The 22,995-nt window shown below is 36.3% G+C and overlaps 2 protein-coding genes across 2 annotated transcripts; both read right to left on the bottom strand.

Moving 5' to 3' along the window:
- Nucleotides 1-8,495: 8,495 nt before the first annotated feature.
- LOC101659666 (olfactory receptor 2T11) lies at nt 8,496-9,449 on the bottom strand. The gene has a single exon (XM_004696862.1). The coding sequence runs from the start codon at nt 9,447-9,449 to the stop codon at nt 8,496-8,498; it is 954 nt and encodes a 317-aa protein (XP_004696919.1).
- Nucleotides 9,450-19,163: 9,714 nt separating this feature from the next.
- Nucleotides 19,164-20,138, bottom strand: LOC101664277 (olfactory receptor 2T2). Its single transcript, XM_004697218.1, has one exon. The coding sequence runs from the start codon at nt 20,136-20,138 to the stop codon at nt 19,164-19,166; it is 975 nt and encodes a 324-aa protein (XP_004697275.1).
- Nucleotides 20,139-22,995: the final 2,857 nt, after the last annotated feature.

Below are 22,995 nucleotides of genomic sequence, written 5' to 3'. Positions count from 1 at the left end.
CACCGCCCCACCTTTACCTGTGAGGGTCCTTCCAGCAGGGACCACTGGCTTCAGCCTCTTGATCCCGGCCTTTCCTCCGCCAGCTGTAGTGAAGGGGCACACCTGCCTGGGGTCTCCTATCAATGTGGATTCTGGAGACACGACATCTTCCCGGGGATAAGAAGCAATGGGTGCCAGCGATAAAGCACTTGGCTACTGAAAGGACTGCAGGCTGAACACACCAGTCATCTTTGAGAAATAGTTTCTATAAAGATAGAAAAAGCTTGAACATCCCATGGGAGTTGTGATAATTTGCCCGATAAGGTTGCTATCAGTCGGAATCCACTGGTCCTGCATTAGGTTTGGGTTTCTCCTCGCTCTCTGAGTCAGAGGGGTAGCAGCATCTTTTCCTACCACCTTACCTGTTGGTTAGCTTAAAGTTCACTCTGCCTTTCAGTCTTTTAGTCACTCTACGGAACCAACTCCTTGCATTAATTTTGCTACTTGAAAAACTGCATATATATTATTTATATATAGGCATATTGTGTGAAAGAAAGTTTTAAAATGTGAAATGCTCTTTCAATATTTACCCTTGATACAACACTTAAAAATAACTACAGGATTTTTTACTTTAAAGCTGAGATTGAAAGTCACTAACCAAATAACTCCAAAGTCACTGTCACCAAATCAATTCAATTCAATGTGACCCCATAGGGCAGGGTAATACTACTGTTCCTGGGGGTTTCCCAGATGGTAACTCCTTATGGGAGTGTAAAGCCTGGTCTGTATCCTGTCAAGCTGCTGGTGGTTTTGAACTACTGACCTAGAAGTTAACAGCCCAACACATAAGCACTAGGCCACCAGGGCTTCCAAATCCTCTAGGAGCTCCTGAAAAGAAAGGCTTGGGAATCTACTTGCACTCACAACATCAACCCCATGGAACCCTCAGGAACAAAGCCCTTTTTAGCAACATGAATCACTGAAAATTAGCTTGATGGTAGCTGTTTTTGTTTTAAATCAATGTACATCGAAATCAATTGTATCTTATATAAAATTAAACTTAAATATAAAATGAATGATGAAAATTCATATCAAAACTCTAAATATATATTCTCTCATAAAATAAATGAAAAAACCTGGCCACTTATCTATTCACCACCTGAGTGAAAAGATGATTAGCAACACTCAGAAATCCTCCCTCTTCATGCCCACCTCCTGCAGGAGAAGTAACTGTGCGGTGCATACTTTAGTCGATGGTTTTTGCATGTGTCTGCCCATCTTAGTACATGATCACATCTACTGAGACACACAGTTTGCAAGGGTGTGTCACAGTCCTCTTGCATTCTGGAATCCTGTTGATCCTGGAATCATGCCCACAGGTAGTGACCAACTGTGGATTTTTTTTTTTCATCAAGTCCAGCTCTTAGCAAGGTCAAGCTTTGGTCTTGACATTCTGTAAACTCCTTAAGGACAGGAACCCCAAGACACCTTTTGTGTCGACCCCCCCCCCTTTTTTAAAGATACGTGAGATCTACCTTATTTGGGATACCCATCTTCCATCTTCTGCCTATAAATCAAAGATTACTTTATTTAGATTGAACACCAGTTTCAATCATGTGGCTCAGAAACCACTGCTTACATCATGACTTCTCATTCTGACTGCTCAAACAATTCCTTGTGTTGTTGCTACTATTGTTGTTTTGTGTGTATTTACCCAAGAATGTGGATTCCTTTCACTGCAAACACAGAACAATCCCCCAAATCCAGCTAAGCACTAAGGAACATAATGAGTACAATTTTATTTATATCGCTTAATCAGATATTAAAAATTAAATTGTAGCATTTGAATACACATAGTCATCTGATAACAAAATAAAAATCAATTGAATTAGGACTATCAAATTCACTTCACAAGATACATGTTCAGAACAAGATATAGAGCTCAGATGGTCATGGTCTGATGAACACTCTTTTACAAACTGCAGGAGACAAAAGAAAAGCTTCCATTCAATGCTATAGGGGGCCGTGGGAGGGACCCTGGAACATGAACAGACATTAATAAAAACATTGTTGAAATGGTATTGTTTCTTGGTACTAATTGGGCACAATTTCTTGGTACTAATAATTATATTATGTTTATATAAAATGTTGAAAATAGGGGAACCTGACCAGGGATACACGCAGACTAGTTGTCCTATATTTGCAATCCTTCTGCTTGTCTAAAAGTAGCTTGAAATAAAATTGTAAGGACATTCAGAATGATCATTAAGTTTGTTGGGAGGAGTTGTGGTTAGATTGGGTCTGGAGAATATTGCCCATTTCTTGACATGCATGGTTGCTATACTAATGATTTCATGGATGTGTGCTTTGTGATATCAGTAAGGTATTGTTTTCATTCTTGCACTTAAATATTTTATACACGAAGAGATACTAAAATTCACTATAATGTGATTGCTTTTGTCTTAAGCTCTGTTTTTGCCTCTCTCAAGTAATGAGTCGACTAGCTTCCTAAAATTCCAATAAAGTAGTTCTTGGCCTCAAGGAACCGGGGAAGTTATGAGAGGGTCTTTGCACACTTTTCCTGGTTGACCCTGTCAGCTTAGCCCTAGCAGTGGCGTCTTGGTCTCATTTCATCCCTATATACCCAGGCCTGGAAGCTAATGGTTCTTTATGTATCTCCAGCTTTCAGGCATCAGAGATAAGAAACTTGAGAATAGATGTTCTTATGATACAGTATAGTCTGAAGTAAGATGAATTTATGAAAAAAGTTTTGTAATTTTAAATGCTCCTGAATATTAAGAAAACTATTTTAATGAAGTACATTTTATCATAAAATGGAATAATGTACATCCACAGAAATAATTATAAAATGTTTCCTAGCAGCCTAAATATACCTACAGTTTGCTCTTGGCTAATAAGTCAAAGTTTAATGATCCACCAATGCCACAAAATAAAGGCCTGGCAATACACTTTCACAAATATTACAGTCAAGAAAAACCCTAAGATCTCTTTTGTTCTATAACATAGGAGTTGGATTCAACTCAATGGCAACTTCGTTTCTCTTTTTAATATATATGTTAGAGTGCTAAACGTCAATAAAAAATATTTAGCATTACAGGACTTATTTTTAGAAAATAGCTATCACAATCTTCTCAACGAATAACCTGTGCTATGTAGCAGTATCTTATATAATTCTCTTCTCTTATTTTTATAACAAAAAGGTAGAACATCATATAAGACATATTTATGGTAACAAGATTCTATTCCTTTGATAATTATAAAATGCATTTGTAAAAGAAAATATTTTAATGCAAATTTTATTGAAATTTAAATATCAAATACTAATCCATAGCAGTGTCTCCCTAGTCATTTTTCCCATGGTTGCAGAGTAAAAATAAGACACAGTATAAAAGGTGCCTGGTAGATAAAGGGCAGTACCAAACAAAAGAATTCAGAGATCATACATGAAGCAGGTGAAAAATACGTGTTTCATCTTATCCCCTAGCTCCTAAAATTGCACGTATGTGGAAACCCAGCACACTGAGGGTTGCATCCTGCCCATATTTCATAGGATTCCTAAACAAGTGCTTCAGGTTTCAACACTCAGCCCTTTTCTGAACTGTACCCCCAAGTGATGGAGTTGATGATAATGAGGAAGGTGCTGACCATGATAATTACATAAAGAACTAAATATAGGTGAGCTGATTAAGAATCTAGGAGCCAGGAAAGGGTTATACTTTATTCAAACTGTATGTACTCACCAAAATGAAGACACTGAGACACAGAAGGTTAAATGATTTGTCCAAGGCTGTTGATCTGGGAATGACATTCTGCTAATTTGTACTCTTGACTACATCAGAATTCTACCTATGATAATGCTTATGCTATTGTTGCTAGCAATTTAATCCCCAAGTTCAGTTAAGAATCATTGACTGCTTATCAGATATAGTTGACCAGGTGTTTGCTTTTGTTTTTATATTAATGGGCCTTTCAGTGTAAAGATACAGATCACAAAGTCTAACAGACTTGTACACAACCACAAATGTCTAAGAATAATTGCTGAAATATTTGTTGGTTCCAGGGAAAATCCTAATATGATGGTTAGATTTTATGTCAAATTGATGCACCTGTGTGAAGGTGGATGAAGTCTCCTTGGGGGTTGTGATAGTTACGTAATCTATAGTCAATTTGAGACTTATGAGTGAAGGAGTGGAGTTTAGCCTGTCAATGAGATCGCAGCTTGATGACCTCATTTGGAGGTGCTAAGGAGATAAATAGCTCATTGGAGGTCGGACACATGCTCACTGGAAGACATTGATTCTTACAATATACATGGGGCTACGCTAGATCTCTGGAGCTGAAAGAGCCACGTGGAGACCGTTGCCAGCACTGAGATACCTCTATGGCCGCTGGATCCACAAGACGTTCCACCCACTGGCCTTTGATTGTCCTGCATTTAGCATTATTGCATGTGTTTTGCGAGTCTCAAGAAGACTTTATAGATTAGTGTCGGACATGTGGGCTAATCTCGAACTTATGGACTTGATCTGGACTGGGCTGGGACGTTTTCTCAATATTCAATTGTTCTTGTATATAAAGCTCTTTCTTATACACTAATGTGTGTTTATGAATTTGTTTCTCTAGTCTACCCAGACTAGCACAGGGATGTGGCTTATTGATAAGAAATGCTGTGGAAGACTGAACCATTTCTCTTGCCCTTCCCTCTCTGCTTGTGGAGCCCTGGTGGTGTATCGGTTATGCATTGGGCTGCAAACCACATGACTGGCAGCTCCACTGGAGAAAGACCGGGTAGTCTACTCCCATAAACAGTTACAGTCTCAGGTGGATGCTATGAGTCAGCATTGACTCAATGGTAGCAAGTTGTTTGCCTGCTGGAATCTGTGGCCCATTTTGTCTACCATCCCTGCGAGATGTTGGCACCCTCCACGGTCCTGCTAATCTTAGACCCACATGACTCTATACCCACTGCCTGTGGTCCCCCAGCTTCCCACTTAGCACTCCTTCTTTATCAGCTAGCAGCTTCGTGAATCTGGAGAGCTATAAAGTTAGCATGTCCTAACTTGGCCTCTACTGGGCCACTTCCTTGATATAAATTCCCTTCTCCTCACTGCCCCCCATCTTCCCACCAAAATATTTTATTGGGAACTCTTACAGATATTAAACCATCCTGTCATTCAATCACATCAAGCAGTATTGTATAATTGTTACTACTATCAAGTTAAAAACATTTTATTCCTTCTTAAACTCCTTGTCATCAGCTCCCCTTGACCCCTCCTCCCTCATTGTACCCCATCAGGAATGCTTATTTCACTTGTTGTTTCTATAGGCTCATCAATTCTGGATTTCATATACTGAAAAATAGAAAAACATATGACAACAATTCAAGAGGATTACCCAAATGGCAAAATACATCAGAGATAAACCTTAATATGGAACACACACACACACACACACACACACACACACACACAGTATTGAAAACCAGATCAAGTCCAAAGTGTATCAGAGGGGGTACAGTGGCAAGGTTTTAACCATTCAAGTCAGGTTTATCATTTTAGCCTTCTACAGTCATCTCTCCAATCCTCTGTTTGGTAGTTTATCCCATTTCTCAATTATGGATAGAGGAAAATCTTTTGAGGTTTATATCCTGTGTTGATCTCGAAAACAACTGAAAAAACACTTATTGAGCTTATAAAAGATAAGAGAAAATATTTTAATAGCATTTATTGTAGAATTATGACATACTGTAATCATTCAGTAAATCCAACTTTGGGCTTATGTAAAGTGGAAATAAAAGCCCAGTTTCTTGTTAGAGAAAGTCACAAAGCTCACATTAGAAACATGAGAAGCTAGATGGCAGATTGTCCCTGACAGAACATGATGTACTAGATGTCAAATTGTCCCTAAGAGGTCGACTTTTAAGCCTTACCTTAAACTAATTTGTCTCCCGGTGATGCCAAGTAACACCAGACAATAGCAGAAACTCTACAGTGGTAGCAATAATGCTAGTTAGACGGCCTTTACTTGTCCAAATAGACCAATTCGTTTAAGCAAACAAGGTTGGAACCCTACTACACAGTGCAAAACACAGACAATGGGAAAATACTAAAGAGCATGACTCATAGTCCGCTTCTAAAAAATGTATGGAACATTAGCTGAAGTTTTTGCTTTCATCATTATTGTCATTTCTTTTGCAATCATTAATTGTAGCTAACATCTTGAGCATTAGTTATTTTCTAAGCATTGCACTAAGAATACTTCATTGCACTAAGAATACTTCAAGGATCATCTGAAAAACATGCTTTTGTTAAATTTATAATATTTTATTAAATTTATCAATTTAATCCAAGGTGGTAAAGGGCTGCCTTGCAATCCTAACATTTCCACATAGTTCAATTTTCCTGCCTCCGAAAATGATAATTTACATCTCTTCTCCCTTCTCAAATGTTGAGATTCCTCATTCACAGGTGGTCCCCTTGATTCTCACTGTACTGAAAACTAGATTCGATCAGAATCGAACCTCCTTGTATCTGCCTGATCCCCTTTTTCTTCCTCCTACAGTTGATGAGCTCATCCTGTTTATCTTCTGTCACGTTGATTTCATGATCAATTTTATATTTTCGTGAAATGTTTTTTTAAACAATTAAAAACATGCAATATCACACAACTAAATATATCCATATATATGTATACCCAGTTGATATTATGTTGTGTCCGTTTTGTCCCAATTTTCTCCAATAAATAAGATTTGTTTGAATATTCTATTTACAATATCCACCTCCGAACCCTCCATTTCCTTTGATTGCACCGATCATAAATCCATTAACGTTCCTATTACTAAAGATCAGATCAGATCTCCATTTTGGAAAACCAAAGGTCTCATTTTTTATTGCAATGAAGTTATAGACTCCTTTTGTTGAAATGTTCTCTAAACATTTTATTCATTTATGACTGAGCTATCACCACTTCTAACATCATTAGACACTTTGTCTCAGTGCTTCTGCAAGGAGTCCTATTGCCTCAGAGCTTACTCTTTAATCTGTCTCTAATCTAGGTTCTCTCAACTAATATTATATGCTTAAATATGCTTTCTATTCGGAAGACTATGAAATTTTTACCACATTCTAGAACTTTAATCTGAACTCTGACATTTTGAAGTTTCAATTTTATAACAGATATTTAAAACTGATCTTGTTAACAACTGCTTTCTTGAATTATCCCACTCAACCTTACCACTCCAGCAGTTTTACAATTCTTAATGAATATTTCATTTCCCAACCACTTGCATCCCAAATACTGAGTTATCCTACACCTTATCTTTTCTCCACACCTACATAGAATCAATGAGCTAAATCCTATTGACTATTCTTCCAGATCACACCCAGAATCTGTCTTTATTACTCTACTACATTCCAACATTTCTTAATTGTTCACATTTGAAGCCTGCTAAATTGTCTTCCTTAATTATTCATGTTCCCTGCTGCATTGTCAACGATGCAGTATAGTTCCCAGTGATTCATTTAAAAATGGGAATCTCATCATGCCGCATTTCTTCTGCAAATCCCTCAAGAAATTCATCTCATTCAAATAAAACCCAAAGTACCTGTAAAGTGTGTTGTGAATTACACAGAGCTGTAAAATATTGATATTCCTTTCCAGGATATGTACTTGCTTCATCCCTTCTATTATAGTAACACAGACAGTGGCACAATAGTTTCCTCAGGTATTAAATATTTGACTTATTTAATTTAAAGATGCATGTGATGATTGTTCATCTTATAAGCAATCAATTAGATCCATTCCATCCACTATTTATTGTGGACAAGAATTTTGGTGGTTTAGTTGATAAAGATTTACAGTCTCTGAAATCCTAAGGATAAGTCTTACTCCGTCTAATAGAGTCACTATGAGTTGGAATGTACCCAATGGCAATGGATTGATATTAATATTAATATTAGGAGATGGAAATATAATCTTAGAGATGAGACATGTCTAAATTTGGGGTAGTTTCTTTGCCATTTGTGGGTTGTTTTGTTATACTCTATTGTTGTGAAAGTTATTACATTGTTCTTGGCACCAAAATTTCAGTAGTGCTGTAGAAGATGTTATTTGTTTAATTCTGAGTTAATTATGAAGGAGACTTGATTCAGAGTAAAAAGACTTTGTATGAATCCTAATATCGGTTTTTTCATGTATCTTTTTGTCATGTCCCTCTTGGAGGCAAGGATCAATACCAGATGAATCCTTCAACCTACTAAATAGAAAACAAGTAGAAAATAGAAAACAAGTTTTTTGATAACAAGCCAAAAAACTTTCTCTGTAATTAATAAAACATTTTCACCTTTAGTATAACACAGACAGGAAAAATTCTCCTGATTCTCAATACTTAACAGTATTTGATAGATAGAAAAATCCTTTCTTCTGTGGAGAAGTTAGATGTATGGAGGAGGTTCTTGTGGAAAAAAAATCATGACTGTAAATCATTCCTCTTGGTTCTATGCATCATTTGTGGCTACTTTCTGAGCAGAACAGCATCGAGCAAATATCTTTTTAAATGCTCCCATTACATCTTTGTTTCGTAGACTGTAGATCAGAGGATTGAGCATGGGTGTGACGATAGTATAGAAGGCTGACACTACCTTGTCCTTCTCAGGGGTGTGAAATGACTGGGGCAACACATATGTGTAGAAGGCCGCCCCATAGAAAATGCTGACAACAGTCAAGTGGGATGAACAAGTGGTAAAGGCTTTTTTCCGGCCTTCTGTAGAGCGCATTCGGTGCACAGTTAACAAAATGAGAGAATAGGAAGTGGAGATTATAGAGATAGGGATAAGGAGCATGAGTACACAGCAGATATACATCAGTGTTTCATACAAGGATGTGTCTGCACAGGCCAGTCTGAGAACTGCAGGGATCTCACAGAAGAAATGGTTGATGCTACGGGAGCCACAATAGGGGACATTCATAGTAATGGGGGTGAGCAAAAATCCATCAAGGGACCCACCAAACCAAGCACCAGCAGCCAGAAGGAGACATACCTTGCGGTTCATCAGGACTGGATACCTAAGAGGGTTACAGACAGCCACATAGCGGTCGTAGGCCATGAGGCCCAGAAGGAAGAACTCTGAGCCAATCATCGTCAAGTAGAGAAAAATCTGGATGCCGCAGGCCACAAAGGAAATGGTCTTCTCTTGGGACATCAAATCAACAAGGAGCTTCGGGACAGTGGTACAAATAAAGAGGGTGTCCATGATGGACAACTGGCTGAGCAGAAAGTACATGGGCGTGTGGAGGCGGGAGTCCACCTGAATTAAAAGGATCATGACCAAATTTGCAGTTACAGCCACTATGAAAATAGCAAGAATAACAGTGAAGACAATGCCTGTAACCTGGTTGTTCACCAGAAGTCCCAACAGAATAAAGTCAGAAGATGAAGTGCCGTTCTTCATTGCTCGAGTCTATGACAAATTCAAGTGAAGAAAAGTCACACAATGAAGCAAAGGAAATGGGACATTTAATATAGAAGAAAAGTATTATGGAAATGACACATCAGAGGATACTGGACAAGATCAAATTTCCAGGGCAGAATGCTAGGGAAATCAAACTGACCAAAAACCCTCTCACCAAAAAACTGTCTTTATGGGTCAAGTTCTCCTTATTGTAGAATGGCACTTTTTGGTATTTTTGCATGCTATTCATTATTTTAAATTGACAAAGACAACGGAGTTTGTTGTATTTGGAATAGGAAAAATGAGAAATAAAGAATTGATAAAATTTAAATTACGGTGAGGACGAATGTGCACCTGACACAAATCATGGTATATTTAATGGACTCATGTGCATGTGAAAGTTGGACACTGACTAAAAAAGACCCAAAGAAGAAATGATGCATTTGAATTACAGACCTGGCAGGGAATATTGAAAGCACCATGGACTTCCTAAAAAGAAAAAAAGTGAGAGAGAGAGATTTTATTGGAAGAAGTACAGCCTGAGAAGCAAAGATGGTCCAAAGTATTATGGACTTTGGACATGTTATATCGAGAAAAACACAATAAATATATGAAATAGCTTTACTGTCATAATGATCAGTAGAATGAAAATTAGCATCACAATAATATGCCATTATATAGTTACTGATTGAAGAAATACAAATTTTTGCTAATTAGATTATTATAATAGAGTTTAGTAAATTTCTTAGACAGAAAATCAATAGGCAGAAATCAGTTTTAAATTTATATGCAGAAAACACACAAATATTGAGCAAATAAATTTAACAATACATTTTGATTTGCAATGTCATTAAATATTTAGAAACATAAAAAAATCTCCAAGGAAGAGATAAAGTTTTACTGAGAAAATTTCAGTGATGATGAGATCCATATTGAACTGAAAGACTCAGTATTGATAATATGTACAAATTATCCCAAATTTGGAATAGGAAATAAAATGTCAATTCTCCCAAAATTGATCTACAATGTATTATCCTAATACAAATCTCATTTTTTCTCTTTCCTCCTCTCCCTCTTTCATTACGTCTTTGTTCATAATATGCCTTCTTTTTCTCTCTTTAGTTCTCTCTCTGTTGTTTTGTAGAAATGACAAGGTACTTTTAAATTTGAGGGAAGATTCTATAATGCTATGCTATAAAATACTTAATAAATAAGTAATGTGATCTTTTTGTTAAGATAATCACATAGGTCGATGTATCATAAATAGATCATAAAGTGAAACAGATTATATGTAGACAGTTAAGTATGATATATCCATGAGTAAAATAGAATCTTATGAAAAATATTTCATATTCACATGAAAAAATACATGTTTATCAGAAACATGCATTAATATATCACAGACTAACTACTGTTGTTATTGGATTTTTTTATTTTGAAAGCATCCTAATGGTTCTGAGACAAGGAAATAACTGAGAGGATTTGTCTACAGCCATTCCCTGATTGCAGAGAAATATTTAAAGATGACTTGTTTGGCATAAACTTTTACATGGATGAACTGGGAAAATTAACTAACTAACAAACCACCTAATAGTGTTGGGCAAATATACTGAAAGTACCCTGGGTTCCCAGGAACACAAATCTGTTTTGGAAGAAGTACAACCATAACGCTCCTTAGGAGTGGGGGTGGCAATACTTCACCTCACATACTTGCTATATGTTATCAGGAGAGACCACTTCCTACAAAAGGATAACACGCTTGGTAAAGCAAGCTGCCCGTGAAAAAGAGGAAGACCTTTCTGATCTCAAACATAAAAATTGGGAGAATGGCACAGGATCTGGTATTGTCTTGTTCGGTTGTCCGTAGGGTCCCCGGGACCTAGAACTGCCGCAAGGACATCTAACACACATAGACTCAGTTGACTTATAACTACACCTCTCTTGTTCACCTTACAGTTCTGGAATTGAAAAAGTTGCCCAACATACATTAGTGCTGTTTTGGTTGAAGAAAATCTTGAATGATTGATTAATTAATTGGCTGAACAGTCTAAGTCAATTTAAAGAAATAACTTAAGAAATTGACAATCTGGAGCATTTGTTGAGGCTTCATTAATGACAGTTTCTTATCTTTTTGATCTTTTTATTACTTACCAAATTTGGATCACTTCAAATTGCTTGTACTGTTTAGTAATTCCCCCAGCATCTTTCTTTAAATAACTTCTTTACTTTCTCATTTAATAAAACCATAGCTTACCTAATAAATTTGCTTAGAAAAGCAGATATGATCATACCATTAGCTTATTCCCTATATTGTTCCCACTGTTACTATGGGTTTGGGCATGAAGATAGAGAAAGAGTTAAAAATAAAGCATTGGCATTTTGTAGCCATTTCACTGACTGACAAACTGAAAGAAGGCGTTAACCAAGGAAAGAAGTCAACCAGTGTTTCTCTGTACCGTGTGCCTGAAGTTAACCAGAGGACTAGGGTACTGTGGAGCATATTATCAAATGTAAACAAGAATATGACTGAAAGAAATCACAGCTTTGAAACAAAAATTTCATCCTGATTTCAATTTAGATGGATTGAAGGTTTAAGTGTTTAAAAAGAAAAGAAAAAGAATTGTAAATGCAATAATGTGAACTGTTCTCCAAACATAACATTTACTGGCTTGATCATTAAATATGTGTTTATAATCGAGAAGTTCTGATTAAGGTGAAAACTCAGACATATGCTCCAATTTTGTTGTCTATGGTATTTCCAAGATGACTCCAGGTACCATGTTTCAGTGTGTAGTATTGCCATATACAGGAAACCAAAATACAGAATTGCATTTAATTTCTTATATAAGTATACCCTTAAGTACTTGGTAAAATTGTTACAGTTTTTAAAATTATATTTTTAGGACCTCTACATTCGCTCAGTATCTTTTTACTGCCCTAGAAAGAGGACATGCAAGCTTGGTGCTTCAGTTTCACCAAGCTAAAAGCATAACAATGGCAATACAAAGTGATGTCGAATCAGCAAATGCTAATAGGTAGCCTACAATGCCAAAATGTTCATTGATATCATTGCTGTTGTTGTTGTGTGACCTTGAGTAAATTCTGACTCAAAATAACCCCATGGGACAGGGTATAACTATATCATAAATGGGGTTTTTTTATGCTGTACATCTTTATAAGAACAGATTACCATGTGTTTTCTACCACAGAGCACATTTTGGATTTGAATTGGTGACCCGTCAAGTGGTAACTGAGCCTAAAAATTAAATAGTCTAATTCCAACCTTCATTTTGATTAATAAATTTAAATTACACTAAGAATAGCACAAGACTACTGTCCCATTTATCAGGCTTTTTTATACACCTTGCTGACAAAATTCTAAGACAGATGGCAGTGAGTTTTAGCTTTTAATCTAGACTGAGAGGCTCAACACCTTAATTTCATAAAGTCAACTGAAACTTTTCTTTTAACTGCCATCAAATTGATGCCTGCACAAGACTCCTCTGAAAATGAGTATTTCCAAATAATGCATTGTATAAATAACACACAATCCAGAGATATAAAAGAAATTCATTATTTTTCAGTCTCCAAAGTTTCTTAATAAAACTAACCCACACAAAGGGGTGGTGGTATTGAGGTCTTTCCTTTGTCACATATAGGATGTTCAATTTTTTACTAAACATATAGCATAGTATAAAACACACAAATGCATATATTTCTGACTACATTTTTCAGTTAATAGCCTGGTTCTTGCTGTCGTACTTGGGTTGTTCCAACAGCTTTCACCTATGCCCCAGAGTCCATTTAGTCTAGTTTGGGCATTCTAATCAGTCATCTTTGGAAATCTCCGCCAAACCAAGCCATGCTCTGTGCAAAATCTTCCATGGCAGCTCCAGTTGCCCTCTGAGGTTTTCCGCTGTCTCTACTGCCTGTTTGTCTCAATCTGCCATTGCACTTGTCCCTAGACGTTTGCCTTCTTCTTCTGCCAGCCAAAGGCTTCGTTCACATCTGTGCCTAGTCATCCCATATGTCATTCAAGTCTTTGCCCAGAAGTCACCTTCCCAGAGGGACTAAGAATGTCAAAATTGTTTAAACTAAACAGACTTACTTTTCTCTTCTGAATCGCCCTCTGTCTTGATAGATCTTCACTCAGGTGGGTTCTAAATGTTATATGAAAGATAACTGTAGTGCTGGATGTTTTTATCCCTCCAGGATTTTGTTATAGATATTGTTAACGAAGTTTAAGTCCACCTTATGTAAAAAACTTAAAAGGGAAATAAACAAGCATGATTTGTACCCACAGAATGTCTCCATTTCCTCCCATTATCAGAGAAAAGTTGCCAAATGCCTTGTTATTATTTTATTAACTTTAATAATGTTACAAAAGACCTATTTTATGGTTAAATGAGACAAATTATGATGGACAGAATATTGGCCTTCCCCAAATATCCATGTTCTAAACCTTGGATCTACAAATATGTTAGTTTTCCTGGGTAAGTGGGCATTGTAGTTATGATTAAAATAATAAATTTCAGATAAGAATTTTCCTGTATTTATCATGTGATCCTAATGTAAACTTAAGATTCTTTATAAAGGAATGAGGAAAACAAGAGTTTCACAGAAGATATGAGAATGGATAAAACAAATGTAAGACATCTCTGGAAGTTGTAGAAAATGAAGGACAATTAGTCTCCACTAAGGTCTTCAGAAGGAATGATGTTCTACTAACAATTTTAGCCTCTAAGACACATTTTTTAGTCTGACCTCCAAAAATATGTAATAATGTATTGATATATGTTATTGTTTGTAGTAATCTGTTGCAGCAACAATACAAAATGAATTCATCAATAAATCATGTAAGCCATCTTTAAAATAATTGAGACAAGTTGGTAATGATAATGCTTATTGTACAACGTGAACACTTCCACACACTGTAATGTTTTGATGTCGTCACCTGCACATCACCTCTATGAGGCAGGCTATTCAAACTATCACCATTTCACACCTGGAGAAATTGAAGCACAAGCAAATAAGTAAAGGGAATTAGAACCAGGCTTGAGAAGTCTTTGTTTCTCATGCATCCAGACATTATGTTCAACAGTATCTTTTTTATTTTTCATATTGTGATAAAAATACACATATATAAATTTGATCAACTCATGGACAATTCAGTGATATTAATAGCATTCTTTAAATTGTGCCACCATTCTTCCTACCATTTTTCCAAATTTCACCACCATTTACATAAACTAAATATGCTCTAAGACAAAATTCCTTTTTCCTCTTCTCCCAAGCGCTGAGAATCTCTAATGCACAGTAAATTTGCAAGTATCAATTAAACTTATAACCAGCTTAATAAATATAGACTATCAGTCCATAATATATTTTTATCCAAAACTGTTAGCAGAATAGTATTAGCAGAAAACTGTTAGTAGAAAATGTAATTATTTACAGGAAACAAATGGTCCTGAACTCTTGGGTACAAACCAGTTATCAAATGTCTATAGTAGCATGGCTTCTTATTCAAGTCCATGAGAACAAAGAACCATCTCACACAATGTACTTTGAGGAAGACTTTTCAAGTGTTGACTCACAAATCTCACTGCTGAAGAAATCACACTGCATGGAAGGTGACTTTGTCTTTGACATCAAAAGACAGAGCTCACACCATTGCATATTCATGTCCCCAGTCATTCAACCTGCCTCACTGCTATTACATGATAATCTGATGTAGATAATATAATCCCCCCATTCCCTTTTGCTAAATTTTAAGAGTATTTTTATAACACATATAAAATTCTCAAGAATATTTTTTCTGTAAATTATGAATCCCTCCATTTGTTCTGTTTCTCTACCAACTCACCTACTTATTGCTCTTTCCTTTTGTATGTTCAAAGGAGAAATAACATCTAAGACCAATCCAGCAAAACCCAACATTTCTTTACTTTTTTCCCATACCTAGTAGAAATTAGATAGGAATTGGTACAGTTAGAAGGGATTTATGTACCCTTTTGCTGTTCCAGCTTCACTATTGGCATAGTTGAGATCGTAAAAACCACCTACTTTCTTGGACTTCTGGTTCCAAGAAAATCTTCAACACTGGATATCCAGGCAAAGACAAGAACAGTAAAACACTGGCATATATACTTTCTAGTTCTAAGCTATCTAAAAGGAAGCAATGTTTTTTCAATCACAACATTTATATTTAATCAATACCATGTGTCAGGAAAATTTCTAGGCTTTTGGGACTCATCATAGAATAAAATAATGATCCCTCTCTTTTTATATTGTACTAAATAAAGTAATACAATCAAGTATGTTTAACAAGCTAATCAAAAGCAAAGAAAGCAATATAAGATACTACATGTTCTTATTTATTACCTTTATATTCTTATATAAATCAAAGTGATTCTGTAGAAACAGTAAACTTACCAATTGTCTTGAAAAGAAAGAGGTACTCATTGGATGTTTGGTAAACATATGACAAAGCTGAGGTAGATTTTTGGATTTAATAAGATCTACCCTCAACAAAATCCCAGCTGAGAATGATTTTTCAAAGTTCTGTTTTTAGCAAATTATATATATGTATTATATTTATCACTCAGCCTGTTTTTTTAAAGCTGGAAAAGTTACCAATACTATGAAATTTTCCATTATTACATTACATTTGCCTTGCTTGATGTAAATTCCCCCTTTATTTTAAATGTTTTTCCCATTTTGACAAACTCTTAGCAACTTTATTTAAATCCTATAACTGGGTACCATTGTCCAGTTCCCCTCTAAGCTAAAGAGCTCTTCATTCTCTTCTCTGTTCTGATTTTCTCCTATCTTTCAATATCTTCCATTTTCCTTTTTGTTTGGTACTTCCCTGAGTATTAAATAAAGCGTTTAATAAATAGGCTTAATACGGCTTACTAATAATATGTTGATATTAAATAAATATGTAGCTACAATTTTCATTTGATATAATATCCCTATTTCTCACCTGACAAGACCCCACAGTGGGGGGTCAATGGCCCCTCATCACGAAGACGCAGATCCTTGGTAGAAAGACCAGTCCAGCTGCCTCCAACGGAAAATGAGCCGGAGTTTTATCAGACTGCGAATCCTAGAGGGAACTTTGTCCCCAGACTATTAGGATCACCCGCTGGCAGCTGTGCATTGTACAAGATGCTTCCCTCCTTTGAAAATGTCCTACCACTTGGTATTAGAGCTCAGCATCAAAATATAGTGCTTCAGAGGCCCGTTCATGTCTCTTGCTTGAAGAAGAAATAATTTCTAATCATCAGTTTATTCATCTCCCAGTGGGGTAATTTGTTTACAAAATACTTTGTAGAACTTGTTGGGGATCTGAATAAAAGCTAGATAAGGTAGTTAAATATATTTAAAAATTTGGACAGATTTTTCCCATCATCTAGAAAAGTGCCTGCCTTTTGGTAAACAATTAATACTTTTTAATCATTAAAACCTTTTAGAATATAAAGTAAATTATAATGTTCATTCTCTTTAGTAAAAAAATGGTGATTTAAAATTATTTTATATATGAAGTTAGTAAGAAAACTGGGGAGAAATTCTTAGCTACTTCTTTTTAGAGAGAACAATTCTTATGGGTAGGAGGAGTCGTACCCACAACATGTATGATGCATTTTTATGTATTTTTTAAGAATACCATACATACACAAAAGTGCATATGTCATAAGTGGTGTTTTGATGAGGCATGTCAGACTAACCACACCCCAGAAATGTCCTTCTTCCTTGCCTTAATCATTGACTCCTATACATCATTGAGAATTACGATAAATGTATTTTCCATAATTTTAGTTTTTCATGTAATTGGGAATATTTATCAGTTGTGTGCTAAATATATTTGTTAAACGTATAAAGGAATTATTTTGCAGGGCAAGAAATTAATACCTATTAAATATTAATATACACGTTCCCTGTTCCAGGCCAGGAAATGGTAAAGGAAGACAAACATGCTCATGGTAATAGGTAAATATGAAGCATGAAGAAAATGTATAGAGTTACAGACCAAGTGTATATGCCCTACAATAGGCTGAGTCGGAAGAGGGACAAGACCTCAGCATGAATGCAGATAGAAGTTCAAAGGAAACTGAAAAGTGAATGGAGCTGAAAAGAAGTCACATTGAGTATATTTTATAACTCAGGCCTGATTTTCTTATCTGGTTAGATAGATTCAATTGTGTAGGTCATTCTTCCCTCCTTCGTTATTTTATTGGATCAATTTCTGTTGATTCTTTAATGCTTCTACCCCTCCTCCCCCACAATCATGATCCCAATTCTACCTTACAAGTCTGGCTAGACCAGAGCATGTACACTGGTACAGATCAGAGCTGGAAACACAGGCAGGGAATCCAGGACAGATAAACCCCTCAGGACCAATAATGAGAGTAGAGATACCAGGAGGGGAAGAAGAAGGTGGGGGATAAAGCGGGGACCGATCACAATTATCTACATATAACCCCCTCCTTGGGGGATGGACAACAGAAAAGTGGGTGTAGGGAGACATCAGACAGTGTAAGACATGGAATAGTAATAATAATTTATAAATTATCAAGGGTTCACAAGGTTGGGGAGTGGGGAAGAAGGGGAAACAATGAGGAGCTGATACCAAGGGCTCAAGTAGAAAGAAAATGTTTTGAGAATGATGATGGCAACAAATGTACAAATGTGCTTGACACAATAGATGCATGCATGAATTTTGATACAAATTGTATGAGCCCCCAATAAAATGATTTATTAAAAAAAAGAATAAAGATCAATTTCTTAGGACTTGTATGAGGAAAAACAAACCTTATGATTAGCATCTTAAAGGAGATAGTTTTCCTTTAACAACAGGGAAGGAAATGGTGGTCCTACACGTAGTGGGAATAGTGACATTAGACTATGCAACATATCAATAATTTAATACAATATAATGACATTTGCTTAATCTTTGTGCAATAGAAAATCATTTAAATTGTCCAAATTTTCTCTTTTCCAAGTTTTCTTTTGATGGAGAAGAAAACCAACAATTAATTAAAACATCTCTTTTATTTATAATATTTCAAAATTTTATATACATAGATGACATTGAGTAAATGGATGCTAAAAGACTCAGTGTGGTCTCAGTTTAGTTAAGATTCTAGTATTCTAGGCATTTACACACAGGTTCTCAGTTACTATAAAAATAACACATCTCAGCCAACCTCGTATACCACACGGAGAAGTTGAGAAAAAGAAAATTGAACATCTGGATTTGTTCATTCTATACTTCTCCATTATTTCTGCATTAAACTATACAGATATGTCATTGTAAAGTTAAGGCAATGCTATTGTCTTAATGGCAGAAATCAATTTTATATCAACAATAAGGTTCATATGAGACTCTATATCCTCTCAATACATAGTAATGATGTTCCGTTTAGTTTAAATGGTAACAGAATACAGATGTTCTGAATAAAAACATGAATACAGACCCAAAATACAATCTAAACACTTCTAAATACCATCTAAACACATACAATCTAAAAAATCTAAACACATATAATCTAAAAAATAAACACATACAATCTAAAAAATAAACGCAGTCTAAACACATACAATCTAATAAATACAATCTAAACTCTTAACTAAAACATACCTTCTTCAAAGACTATATATAACTGGTACCAGAAACAGGGATGTTTGTACCTGCCCCCACTCCAGATCCCACTAGCATTTCCCAGATACATCCCTCGTCCCGATTCTCTGGGAGGCGTTACATCTCCAAAGCACCTTCCTGAGAGCTGCAGTCACATCTTTATTTCTCAAACTGTAGATGAGTGGGTTGAGCATGGGAGTGAGGATAGTGTAGAAGGCAGACACGACTTTGTCTTTTTCTGGTGTGTGGTAGGAGTGGGGCAGTACGTTGGTATAGAAGGCTGCCCCATAGAAAATACTCACCACCATAATGTGTGAGGAGCAAGTAGCAAAGGCTTTGCGCCGACCCTCCGCAGAATTCATTTGATGCACAGTAATCAGAATCCGTGTGTAGGAGACAGCAATGATGGATATGGGGATGAGCAGCATCAACACACAGCAGGAATACATGAGGGTCTCATAGAGTGATGTGTCTACACATGACAACTTCAATACAGCTGGGATCTCACAGAAAAAATGATTGATTTCTCGAGACCCACAGTAGGGAAAACTCATGGTGACAGGGGTCAGCATAAATCCATCCAAGGAGCCACCAAACCAGGATCCCACCACCATGAACAAGCAAACCCTGCGGTTCATGAGGAGAGGATATCTAAGGGGGTTGCACACCGCCACATATCGGTCATAGGCCATGAGACCCAGCAGAAAGAATTCCCCTCCAATTAGGGTGAGGTAGAGAAATATTTGAATGGCACACCCAATGAAGGAGATGGATTTTTCCTTGGACAGAAGATCTTGCAACATCTTGGGAACAGTGATGCATATGTATACTGTGTCCATAATGGAGAGCTGGCTGAGCAGGAAGTACATGGGTGTGTGGAGGCGAGAGTCCACATGGATGAGCAGAATCATGACTACATTGGCTGTTATTGCTACTACAAAGATGGAGAAAACCACTGCAAAGATAAGCTCAGGGAACAACGGATGAGTGATGAGGCCCAAGAGGATGAAGTCAGTGGAATTCTGCAATAGGACCCCCATATCCATATCGCATGGTATTTCTTAGACTGTCAAGGTAAAAATTAATCAAGTTAAGCAATAATCCAGTACATATGACAAGCCCACTATGAGTAGTATGCTGGAAGCAAGATGGGACAAAGGTGAAAACATCAGTATTGCCAATAGCATCATTCTCAATTAGGGTTTCAGTATTGTTTCATGACACTGGATGTGCACATTAATCTCTTAGGGAATTCAGATTCATCATTCGTCAAAGATCAGACTGTGGCTTTGGACTGCCAGTGAGTGGCAAACGGCATGATTCATGGTGTCTAAGTTTCAAAGACGGCTTTATTTTTATTCTGAGATATCTTTTATATACAGTCTCAAATCTTATCACTTACATTGGAAATTTTCTGAGGTTGCGGTCTGTGCATTTCCCCCACATTGTGTTGCCATCTACAGATATACATTAAGAAAATTTAAATGGATTTCTACCATAACATTGCTGAAATCCATGAAAATATCCATGTGTGCTTTCATAAACTTATAGACTGTAATATATAGTTACTAAACTCTAAGAATTTAGACTATGTTTGTATACTGCTCTCATTACAAAACTTTGTGAAGGAATGGATCACCTTGGATTAGCCAGTAGTAATACTACATCCACTCGTTTGCCAGGCTGTGGTGGCTTGCTTGTTGCTGTGGCTCTGGAAGCTATGCCACTGCTGTTTTAAATGCCAGCAGGGTCACCCAAAGAGAACTAGTATCAGCGGAACTTCCTGACCAAGAACAGACTATCAAAAAAAAAGCCTACTGTACACTTTAGAGGAATCAGATGCTAAAATCCTTGTGTACGACATCAGATCATAGTCAGACACTATGAATATGTCTTCCTTCTCACAGTAGTGTCAACCCTTATGACACAAATGGAGGAAAGCCCTCAGATATTTGTCTGCTGGTGGGGCACGCATCAAAACAAAAAAAATGAGCAGCAAAATTCTACTAACAATTGGAATGTGGAATGTGCAAGGTATGAACTAGGAAATTGGAACTTATCAAAAATTAAATGAAATGCATTAAGATCAATATGTACATGTTAATGAGCTGAAATAGACAGGTATTTTGAATCAGAACATCATATGATTTAATATGCATGGAATAACAGAGTCAAGAGGAATGGTCTTGCATTCATAGGCAAAAAGGACATTTCAAGATCCATCTTGAAGTACAGTGCCATCTGTGATAGGATTATACTTATCCCATGCAGTACAACAATTGTTCAAATTTATGCACTGACCATGAAACCTAGGGATGAAGACATTCAGGAATTCTTCCAAAGTCTTCAGTATGAAATTGATAAAATGTGCAATCTAATTATTGGCTATTGGAAGGCAAAATTGGAAACAAAGTGGAAGGAACAGTAGTTGGGAAGAAAGCTGGGATTGAATGACAGAACATCATAAGACCAATGACTTTTTCATTACTCCATTTTCCCCAACAATACAAACGGTGAATACGCACATGAACTTCTCCAGATGGAATGAACAGAAATAAAATTGTGGGAAGATTCCATGGAGAAGCTCAATATCAGCACCCAAATGAGGCCAATGGCTGACTTTGGACCAGAGAACCAATTGCTCTTTTTTATGTTCATATCAAAGTTGAAAAAAAATTTAACTACATCTCAGAGAGCCAAAATACAACCTTGAGTCGATCCCACTTGAATCACAAGAACATCTCAAAACAGATTTGGTGAATTAAATACTAATGACAGAAGACCTGCTGAGCTGTGGGATGACATCAAGAGAATCATAAATTAAGAAAGTAATAGGTCATTAAAAGACAGAAAAGAAAGAAAATATCAGTATAGTGTTCAGAAAAGACTCAGAAATTTGCTTATTCATAGAGCAGCTAAGTCAAGTGGAAGAAATGATGAAGTCAAAGAGTTGAACAAAAAATTTCAATGGGTAACTCAAGAATGCAAAGCAAAATATTATAACAAAATATACAAAGACCTAGAGTTAGTAAAACATAAAAGAAGAACATGCTCACCAAACCTTAACCTGTAAGAATAGAGAAAAAATTCATCTTGAGTTTCAATATTGAAAGGTTTTATGGACAAAATACTGAATGATGCAGGAAGCATCCAAAGAAGGTGGAAAGAATACACAGAATCATTGTATCCAATATAGCTAGTCAACATTCCATAATTGTAAGAAGCAGCATGTGAACAAATGCTACTACAGGAAGAAATCCAAGCAGCACTGGAAACATAAGCTCAGAATAAGGCTCCAAAAATTGATGTTTAAACATCAATTTAAAACATTTAAAATGTTTCAAAAGGCTGATGAAGCGTTGAAAGACTCACTTTTCTATGCCAGTTATGGCAGCTGCATTGCAAACTGGCAGGAGGAGATCTACATTTGGGCCCACTACAAAGAAATGTGACCCTACAGAATGCTCAAATTATAAAACAATATTGTGAAAACAACATTCAAATAAAATTGGGCTGAAGATCATCCCATTACAGTTGCAGTAATACACTGACATTTGCAGAATATGGGACAAGGTGTATTCAATGCTGACATCAGATGGATCTTGGCTGAAAGCAGAGAATATGAGAAAGATGCTTACCGTTTTATTGGCTATGAAAAGGAATTCGACTATTTGGATTACAGCAAACTATGGATATCCTTGAGAAGAATGGGAATCCCAGAACACCACTTTGTGCTCATGCAAAACTTGTACATGGATAAAGAGGCAATTGTGGGAAATAGAACAGATGACACCACATGAATTAAAATCAGGATATGTGTGTGTCAGGGCTGTATACATTTACCATACAAATTCATAGCATACTGAGCAAATAGTCAGGTAAACTGGATTATATGAAGAAGAA

Source organism: Echinops telfairi, unplaced genomic scaffold (assembly GCF_000313985.2).
Source record: "Echinops telfairi isolate 266 unplaced genomic scaffold, ASM31398v2 ScPeMD7_7469;HRSCAF=8507_0, whole genome shotgun sequence".
Taxonomy (NCBI): Eukaryota; Metazoa; Chordata; class Mammalia; order Afrosoricida; family Tenrecidae; genus Echinops; species Echinops telfairi.
Note: the sequence above shows the minus strand (reverse complement) of the source record. Positions and strands in the feature narration are given on the sequence as shown.

Bases quoted from the DNA above. Each gene is read 5' to 3' on its own strand.
- LOC101659666 (XM_004696862.1), bottom strand. From the start codon at position 9,449: ATGAAGAACGGCACTTCATCTTCTGACTTTATTCTGTTGGGACTTCTG.
- LOC101664277 (XM_004697218.1), bottom strand. From the start codon at position 20,138: ATGGATATGGGGGTCCTATTGCAGAATTCCACTGACTTCATCCTCTTG.